Source organism: Aspergillus caelatus, assembly GCF_009193585.1.
Source record: "Aspergillus caelatus strain CBS 763.97 unplaced genomic scaffold BDV27scaffold_507, whole genome shotgun sequence".
NCBI classification, from domain to species: Eukaryota; Fungi; Ascomycota; class Eurotiomycetes; order Eurotiales; family Aspergillaceae; genus Aspergillus; species Aspergillus caelatus.
The window spans coordinates 1-9,113 of NW_022475770.1; the positions used below are offsets into that span (position 1 = coordinate 1).

Sequence of the window (9,113 nt, forward strand, 5' to 3'; positions counted from 1 at the left end):
TTTTTCTCTTTCTTTTTTTCCCCTAGAGACTTTTGGTGGTATAGTTAGTGAATGGATTTACAGGAACGCGTGAAATCGGGTGTAGTGGCTGAGCTGCTTCCAGGCAAAAGTTACCCGAATAATCCAGGAACTTCTAAATCTATACAGTAAAATACAAGTCTCTCATGAGAGATATTTACTTAATATTTCCGTAAATTCTTAAGCTTAAGAATATATATATATACATATACATATATATCTTATTCTGCTGGGCCCATCTACGGTTCAAATAATTCTATATCGAGATCAATATTGGTGGTGTTGTAGAGGTTCGTGGCATTTAAAGCCGCAATGGACGTGTTCAGAAAAACAAAATCATTTTGACTGTTTTTTGTCGCTCTAGTCCGCCGTAGTACTTCCGTCCATCTCTACTACTTCGCGATCCAACGATCGGGAACTTCTTCTTTGACCCTGCACAAAACTATTTCCCCCATAAACGTTGAAAGAAGGAGCACTAGGGGTGATGGATGACAATCAGGCCACCTTTAGACATTTCCATTGGTGACAGAGGCAGTCGGATGATCCAGTGAAGATCGATCATCCTTTGGTTCATTGTTTGAAGTTCTGAACTTCTGGTTCATCCGAGCCACGATTTCACATGGAACCGGCTCTTTCCCCCCCCCCCCCCCCCCGCACTGGCTCATACAACTCGAGCTTAGCCCCTGCAATGATCATCGCAACGATAGGCTGATTGAATCCTGCTCCAACCAGTGTGAAGGCACTGACCCACATGGCCCGACAGGCTGTCTGCAATAGCCTCGGTTCCTCCCTTAATTGTCCGATGGATCCTGGATTATGGCCATTATGCATTGGCAGGTATGGTTGTGGTCCGGGGTAGAGGCTCAGATCCAGGAGAACAATTGGGTGTCTTCAAAATTGGGTGGTCTGGTAGCCGAGACTAAAATCCACTTGGGGCCCCGCCGTGGCCTTTTCTTCGCAAGCACTACTCTTCTGGGTGATTGTCATGGCACGGAAGGCGCACTGACGCGAATCTGTCAGTCTTTGTTCTATAACTTAACTTTGTTACCCTCACCTCCGGTCCTATTATACCCCCCCTTATTCTCTCGTTGATTCTTCCATCGGGCGTCATAAAGTCCTGGCCTTTTCCAATATCTCTACATTGCACCATTTTTACCCACCATTTTCACCTGGTCGGTCAACGTCCGCAATGACCGAACAAGCCGTGGCGTACACTCCCCTGGAGGTTCCTATTCCTCCGGTGCCTACCAGGGAGATCTTCTCCGAACTGCAATGGGCCACTCTTATGTCAATAGCGGATACGGTCATTCCATCAATTCGTGGCCCTAATGCTGCTAAATCGTTCACCGCCAAAGTGATTCCGCAGGCCCAGTTCGATGCCAGCCTCTCATCATTAACGGCCAACATCTCTGGCTCGGATGCCACTGCCCTGGCAACACGGTACCTCGAAGAAAATGCCTCGTCGAATCCCCATTTCCGGCCGGGGCTACAGCGCCTTATCTCTGAATATGTTCATGAGGAAGGCAGGAATGGCTTGGGCTTCATATTGAATACCCTCAAGTATGTGTTCTTGGATGTCAGGTTCGGAAGGACAACAATGTAGTTGACATTATTCTAGCTCGAAAGCTGGTTCATTGATTTTGACGGGATCAACTACCCCTCTCCAGGACCAGCCGTTCCATGTCCGGGAGAGAATATTTCGTGGCTGGGAAACATCTAGGCTAAAGCCTCTGCGCGTCATCTACCGAGCACTGTCAGCCATTTGCAAGAGGACATGGCTTACTTATAGCCCTACGCTTTGCCCAACCATTGGATTCCCCCGGGTCCCGGTGCACGGCAGTCCCGCCGATGGCTTCGAGTACGAGTTTCTGCAATTCCCGCCGGGAGATGGACCAGAGACAATTGAGACCGACGTAGTCATCGTTGGAAGCGGTTGTGGAGGTAGCGTAACCGCCAAGAACCTCGCCGAAGCAGGCTATAAGGTCGTGGTGGTTGAAAAGGCCTATCAATACTCAACAAAGTACTTTCCCATGAACTTTAGCGAGGGATCGGTGAGTATGTTTGAGGGCGGGGGTGCTGTCTCGACCAACGACGGTTCAATCGGGATCTTCGCCGGCGCAACCTGGGGAGGTGGCGGTACCATCAACTGGTCGGCGGCTCTCCAGACGCAGAACTATGTCCGTGAGGAATGGGCGAAGGGCGGTTTGCCATTGTTCACGTCCCTGGAATTCCAGAATTCACTGGATCGTGTGTGTGATCGGATGGGTGTCAGCGCAGATCACACGACTCACAACAAGCAGAACCGTGTTCTGCTGGAAGGAGCCCACAAACTAGGCTATGCAGCGAACCCTGTACCGCAAAACACTGGCGGCACCGAGCATTACTGTGGCCATTGCACGATGGGGTGCCATTCGGCAGGCAAGAAGGGTCCCACGGAATCGTTTTTGGCGGATGCTGCCCATGCTGGTGCCACCTTCGTGGAAGGCTTCCGCGTAGAAAAGGTCCTGTTCACGGAGACACGGGGCGGCAGGGTGGCCTCGGGCGTGGAGGGTGTATGGACCTCACGGGACGCATACCTCGGCGTGTCCGGAGTGAGCGCCGTGAAGCGCAAGCTGATCATTAAAGCCAAGAGGGTTGTTGTCTCTTGTGGCACGCTGCAAAGCCCTCTTCTGCTGTTACGCAGTGGTCTTAAGAACCCTCACATTGGTCGAAACCTTCACCTACATCCAGGTACGCTTCATCTATCGCTTTGTAGGTCGCATACTGATCGCATTTCTAGTCATGATCTCGGGCGCCGTGTTTGAGGAACAGACTCGTCCGTGGGAAGGGGCCGCCCTGACAGCCGTTGTCAATGAGTTTGAGAACCTCGACCAACAAGGCCATGGGGTCAAGATCGAGTGTCTCACGATGTTGCCTCCAGCCTTCCTTCCGGCCTTCCCCTGGCGCGACGGGCTGGATTGGAAGCGATTTGTGGCCAAACTCCCCCACATGGCCGGCTTCATCAGCCTCACGAAGGATCGGGACAGTGGTCGCGTATATCCGGACCCTGTCGATGGACGACCCCGGGTTGACTATACGGTTTCCGCCTTCGATCGCAAGCATATCCTCGAGGCCGTTATAGCCACTGCGAAGATGGCGTACATCTCCGGGGCTAAGGAGTTTCACACCTCGAGCCGCGAAATCCCGCCTTTTATCCGGCCCGAGGATGCATCGGACCCTGCGTCGCCCGAGGGCACCAACAATGCTGCCCTGCAGGCATGGATTGCGGAAGCCCGGAGCAAGACGCTCGACCCCGAAAAGACTACATATGCCGCGGCGCACCAGATGGGTACCTGTCGCATGGGCAGCTCCCCGCGGACTAGCGTGGTGGACCCTGATTGTCAGGTCTGGGGTACGCGCGGATTGTATGTGGTCGATGCATCCGTATTCCCCAGTGCCAGTGGCGTCAATCCCATGGTAACCAACATGGCGATTGCCGATTGGGCCAGTCAGAACATTGCCCGGTCGTTGAGCAAGGAGGGCAAGGAGGGAGGTGTCATGGCGCGTCTTTGATTGACGTTGTAAGTGTACAGTTGGATGGGCCTCGCTTTGCCCGAGCATGAAAGTAATGAAGTGTCATTATTAGTGTCATTCTTCTTGTTAAAGATATCTTCTATACCGTGGGAATGAAAGCAGTGTTACACTAGTTTTTAAATTGTTATTTTTTACTTACTTATGTATGTCCATATTCATTCCTCATAATCCAGACTGCGCTACCAGCCCAATCTCAGTAGAGATATAAAAAGAAAGCCCACTTAATTAGAAAGCAGCCCTCTTCTCAACAAACCTCTTCTCGCCAAACGCCTGCTTCACCCCCTCACTCTCAATCGTCCTCTCATACCAGGCCACAACATTCGGATACTTTGCCCTCAGCTCCTCATCCAAAACAATAGCAAATCCCCAATTCAGCGCCGCCACAAGGCTAATATCTGCCAAACTCAACTTCTCCTCCGTGGCCAACCACTTCCTACCCCCATTAGTCTTCAAATGCGTCTCAACAGCACCCACCGCCCTCTCCACCTTCGCCAAATGCTTCTCCAATTCCTCCGCGGTATACTCCACCATCTTCATATGCCACAACGCAAACGGCACCACGGCGCCCATAGCATCTCCCTCCGCGAAGCAAATCCACTGCCGGATATGCGCGCGCTCAGCCGCCGACACACCCAGCAGCTGGTCCTTGGCCGGACCACTCTCGGCCACGTATTGGGCTATGGCGTCTGATTCGAAGAGGAGGGTGCCGTCCGCGCCTTCGAATGCGGGGGCCTTGCCCATGGGGAATTTGGAAAGAAATTCGGGGCTGCGGTTTGTAACGCCCATTTGGAAGTCGGGGGCGGTGGTGATTTCGAGGGAGTTGAGGTTGCCGGCGGCTTGGACCTGGGGTTTATTACATTAGTATGGTATGGTTTGATTCTTTGGGGGATGTTTTGTGGTGGTTATGGTTATTGTTGTTGTTGTTGTGGTTGTTGTTGTTGTTGTTGTTGTTGTTGTTGTTGTGGTTGTTGAGTTGGGTTTGTAAGTATGTATGGTTGGTGGTGAGGGGTAAGTAGGAGGGGTATATTGTATTATTTTTATGTTACTGGAATGATATGGATAAACAACATAACATACCTTCATAACCCTCGGGTTATTAGGATAAGTATAAACCTTTCCGAAGTAAGTCATCTTGACTATTTTGTGTTGTTGTATTTAACCTGATCTGGTCTGGTCTGTTTCAAAGGAATCTGGATTGGAATTGTTGATATTCAATAGAGTTGTTTACATGAAGGTAAGTATAACTTGTTATTTATAATTTCTATCTGCGGAGTTCCCATTTCCGAGAAGTTCGTCCGACCCGAAATCCAATTGCTTCCTAAGATTTCGTCTCGGATGACAAATCCACGTTTTTTTGTTTTCACCCGCGGAATTAGCCGCTGTGAGAGTGGGGTTGCCGAGTATTCCATCCGTAATGGAGACATTATTACTTATGAAAGGATTATTATGGGGGAAGAAGGGGGGGGTTTGTTTTTTTTTTTTTTTTTTTTTTGTTGTTTATGATTTTATTGAGGTTCTGATAGATAGGATTTAGGATGGAGTATAGAAAGTGACTTTAGAGTTTAGGTTAGGGTTGTTGCTGTTGCTTAAGTGTGTTCTGGACCTATGATGTATTTCTATTAATCTGGGGGGAGGGATGTCGTCAGGATGGGTGTCGATGATGCAAGAGGCTTAACTGGCCATTCTATTGGTTTCGGGGGTTTGGACTAGTAGAGCCTGGTGGCTTTGAGATATCCTTGGTTGAGGAATTGGTTGGTTATGGGATTGTGCCTGACCGATGGGTATGTATTTCGTTGTGCATATACTCTCTATGGTGGATGAGATATCGAATTGATTATCATTATAAATAACATCAAATATCTTTCTCCTTTCTTAACGTCGGTTCATCCTCGTCTACGTCCCCTACACCTCCACCCGACTGTCTCTTCTGAGCCTGCGTGGAGATAAACCGGATCATACTCTCGCAAAGACGATCAAGAACCCACTCTGGCTCGGTCTGTGAAGCTAACATGGGACTGTTCTCACCCATCCAGTCCCAATTCAAAATCCCATATTCATCTTCATACAAAACCGTATCCCCCGGACTCGGATCCGTGAATCGAATCATTCGGGTAAACTCCACCCACTCCTCGTAGCTGTAGCGCTTCGGATGGCCATTGACGGCATCCCGGGTCGTCCGACGTATGGCGAACGCGAGACGCTGGGCTAGCTCGAAGTCCGAAGGCTCTTTCTCATCTTGTTTACCGATCGGTTGTATGTTCCTTGCGCCGCTGGAGGACTCGCCGTTCTGGGTCCCTTCTACGTCATCTGGGCCGATTTGAAATCCCCGGGCGACTCGTTTGTTCTGCTCCCGTTTCTCCAGATAGGCCAGAATCGGGGGAAACCTGGCGATGAAGGACTTGTACTTCCCGGTACGGGGGAGGACGGTATAGTCCGCGACTTGACTGGTAGCGTGCTTGAACACCGCAACGACGGTATTGCTCATCTCGGAGATCAGCGAGGTCATGGTTGGGATGGCGATGAGCGACCACACGACGAAGAAAGGCTTCGCCGCGTTGGTGGTGGGTGTGATGTCCCCGTAACCAATAGTCAAAAGAGAGCAGAAAGCAAAATACAAGGCCTCAAAGTACGTAAACTGCTCCTCCAAGGCCCAGAATACCACGGCGCCGCAGGTCCACAGGATTCCAAAGGCAATGAGACTGAGTATGAGCCGGTACCATCGACGGAAGACTACACTTTCGTATTGGATGGCGCGCATGGCGTCGAACCTGTCCTTTTCCTCTTTCATGACGATGTCCTTTGGTCGACCGATTGCGTCGCGGTAGATGGCCGTCACTTTACTCATGATGGGTGTTTTTCGGGTGTGTTTGGGTCGATATGCGATTCTGGATGTGTTGGGTGTCAGCCTCAGTCTGCTTTGGAGGTCTTCTTCCATGAGAGATCGTGAGATTGTCGCTTCCCGTCGTCGTTCGGTGTGCTTTTGCACGACGTTTGTGTCTTGGAGGTCTCGGATGATCTTGTTGATACTCCCCACTACCAGACCCAAGATGATTATTCCAATCACGGCGTAGGGAAAGACAAGACCTCTCCCAACAGGGGTTTTGGGGGTGACATCGCCAAATCCAAGAGTCAGAATTGTTATATCGCAGAAATATAGTGCTTCTGCGATTGATATCCCTATGACCTTCTGGAAGACAGCGGCGCCTACTATTAACCAGATCCCAAAAGCAGTAGTCTGGAGAATCAAGGTCCGTTGACCATCTGTCAATGCAAAATATTGAGGGTAATGTCCAAGAAAGTATCCAAGCATGTTAATCATTAAAATAGTGGTGAGGATGAAATAGTGGATCGCTGCAATTACCGCATACCAGTATGCCTGCGAATAGGTCTGATTTGGAGGTATCGGGCTAGCATAGATATGCACTGAGCTGGTGATTCCGACCAACTGTGCGCGTTAGCCATAGTCGATGAGACTTATGGTCTTAAGCACCTACAATGGCGGTCGCTAAGGACCAAAGAATAATAGAAGCAGGCAAGGCTATAATATACCGGATAGTCCGGGTGAAGTTGAACAAAAGAAAAAGATTCCCTAGCACTCCAAAGGCAAGGGAGGTGGCGTTCAGACCAATACACCTGGCACAGTTAGTGTGGGCCACATCACTACTAGGGAATACCGGGTTATACCATCTAGGATCAGCCAGCAACACCTGCACCGGGTTTCCCTCCGGATCCTGTTTTTCAGGATGGATTTCACTTTTCCAAGACATAGCCAGCGCGACCACCGACATCACGTTTGCAAAGGGACTGGTCGTCGCAGCTATCAAGGGGATGGCGGTTGAGGCGAACCACCAATCTTGCGGCTCGTCATCGTCCGGAGGCCTCGGATTGAATTTATCTTGAAGCTTCTCCCACATGGGAACTTTTGCTAGGGATTTTGGGACTTTCGGATTATTTCCATCGCTGGCTTTTTCATTCATATTGAAAATGTAATTCTTTGGCTGCAGGGTCTCTCTCAGCCGATTATTGCTCGAAGCACGTATAGAATCTCATATTTGTGGTACAACGATGACAATACACGGAAGATAGGCATAGAATACTTTTATTCATGACGCATGGAAAGCCTTGTATATCAAATGTTGGTTTACATGAAGTCTCGGAAGTTGGACCTTGTTAAGGTGTGGGGATGAAATTCAATTTGAACTTCAAGGTTGCACCACGTTAAAGGCCTGAGGCATCAATCCGGCACGGAAAGTATAAATCTAGCCCTCATCCCTTCGCTGGATATCTCCAAATATGGAAGCAATCGATAGGGTAACCTACCTTTGAAGCGAAATTCGATGAATATGCTAAACAACACAATACCGACTACAAAGCCCAGTACGTATCCTCCGTGGCTGATTCTCTGCCGCCTCAATAAGTGCCTCCTGTTCGATATCATCAACCTTCCCCGTGAGTTGAATGTACCCCTCCTCATCAAGTTCAAGCAGTGCTCGTTTGAGCCACAAGCGACAAGTGATGGGCGGGGTATCAGGAACAGCAGCGAGGCGATCTGCCAGAGCGCGATGCAATGCAGGGTCCATCACCGCGATCTTTACAGCGATCAGTAAGTTCAGTGAATATGGAGTCCCGATAATAGGCTTCGTTTGATACTGCCATTGATTGCCCGTCTCGAGGCTGTTGATCACATGAAACATGATTCCTTGGCCCCGGCTTTGGACAAGGTAGAATGCCCAGTGGAATTGAATGTCGGAGCCGATGTCGGAGACTAGAATGTAGAGGCCATTTCTGTCGAAGGATATTGGGGTGTTTGGCATGTTGGGTTATTATGAGGAGCACTGCCGACTTGGAGAAAAAGTAGGAGGGAGGGAAGTTTAATCAAATAGAATGCAGGGCACGTAGCGCTTGACTAACCAGATTAGGAGTAGTCGGCGTGGATTATAAGCCTATGATTAGAAGCTTGTAAGGTAGCTCAAGTAACAGTAGTGGAAGATGTTGTCGTGTTTATTGTACAATCTTGGATAGTAGCACTTCCCGGTAGGGTCTTGTATAGTGTACTATGCTGTTTGCTTGACACTTGGGAGGTGCATGCCCTACTTAAGAATGAGATAGCAGATCGGTAAAGAGAACGAGGGCGAGACGAGCAGATGGACGAGTACAACGCCATGATGTATTTTCATCAACAGAGGGAGGGAAAGGTGGTTGGGAGACCAACTGAGGGAATAGACAGTACGTGTTCAAGAACTGAAAGGGTGCTAAAAGGTATAAGATACAGGAATGTTTTTCTGATCCAGCTTTTCTTAGTAGTACTGCACGCCTTCTGGCAAAGATATTGCAATGCTCACCCCGTTTTATGGGGAAAGCAAGGGTGCCCAACTATACCAGGATTATTGACTGGGATAGAGAGCCAAAGGAATACTATAAAGTTCAATAGTCTATCCACCTTTCCATTTTATTTCTCTCTCTCCCTTTTTCTCTCTTTTCTTTCTTTTCTTTTCTTTTCTTTTTCTCTTTTTTTTTTTTTT

At 49.2% G+C, this 9,113-nt stretch overlaps 4 protein-coding genes across 4 annotated transcripts; 1 reads left to right on the top strand and 3 right to left on the bottom strand.

Annotated features, from left to right (window-relative positions):
* Positions 1-918: 918 nt before the first annotated feature.
* Positions 919-3,643, top strand: BDV27DRAFT_91478 (uncharacterized protein). The gene is made up of 3 exons (XM_032077934.1): positions 919-1,578; positions 1,637-2,748; positions 2,798-3,643. Exons 1-3 carry the CDS (start codon positions 1,208-1,210, stop codon positions 3,568-3,570), a joined length of 2,256 nt encoding a protein of 751 aa, XP_031920338.1. The 5' UTR covers positions 919-1,207; the 3' UTR covers positions 3,571-3,643.
* Positions 3,644-3,690: 47 nt separating this feature from the next.
* BDV27DRAFT_139686 (glutathione S-transferase family protein) lies at positions 3,691-4,830 on the bottom strand. Its single transcript, XM_032069497.1, has 2 exons — positions 4,669-4,830; positions 3,691-4,434 (listed from the first exon to the last, which is right to left on the bottom strand). Exons 1-2 carry the CDS (start codon positions 4,720-4,722, stop codon positions 3,817-3,819), a joined length of 672 nt encoding a protein of 223 aa, XP_031920339.1. The 5' UTR covers positions 4,723-4,830; the 3' UTR covers positions 3,691-3,816.
* Positions 4,831-5,443: 613 nt separating this feature from the next.
* Positions 5,444-7,568, bottom strand: BDV27DRAFT_164681 (potassium channel family protein; the record flags this gene model as incomplete). The annotated part of the gene is made up of 3 exons (XM_032073735.1): positions 5,444-7,036; positions 7,086-7,224; positions 7,276-7,568. 3 exons carry the CDS (start codon positions 7,566-7,568, stop codon positions 5,444-5,446), a joined length of 2,025 nt encoding a protein of 674 aa, XP_031920340.1.
* Positions 7,569-7,752: 184 nt separating this feature from the next.
* BDV27DRAFT_91483 (uncharacterized protein) lies at positions 7,753-8,545 on the bottom strand. Its single transcript, XM_032077935.1, has one exon. It carries the CDS (start codon positions 8,403-8,405, stop codon positions 7,938-7,940), a length of 468 nt encoding a protein of 155 aa, XP_031920341.1. The 5' UTR covers positions 8,406-8,545; the 3' UTR covers positions 7,753-7,937.
* Positions 8,546-9,113: the final 568 nt, after the last annotated feature.

Bases quoted from the DNA above. Each gene is read 5' to 3' on its own strand.
- BDV27DRAFT_91478 (XM_032077934.1), top strand. From the start codon at position 1,208: ATGACCGAACAAGCCGTGGCGTACACTCCCCTGGAGGTTCCTATTCCT. The intron at 1,579-1,636 runs GTATGTGTTCTT...ACATTATTCTAG, and splicing joins TTCATATTGAATACCCTCAA to CTCGAAAGCTGGTTCATTGA. The intron at 2,749-2,797 runs GTACGCTTCATC...TCGCATTTCTAG, and splicing joins AAACCTTCACCTACATCCAG to TCATGATCTCGGGCGCCGTG.
- BDV27DRAFT_139686 (XM_032069497.1), bottom strand. From the start codon at position 4,722: ATGACTTACTTCGGAAAGGTTTATACTTATCCTAATAACCCGAGGGTT. The intron at 4,435-4,668 runs GTATGTTATGTT...AATAAACCCCAG, and splicing joins ATAACCCGAGGGTTATGAAG to GTCCAAGCCGCCGGCAACCT.
- BDV27DRAFT_91483 (XM_032077935.1), bottom strand. From the start codon at position 8,405: ATGCCAAACACCCCAATATCCTTCGACAGAAATGGCCTCTACATTCTA.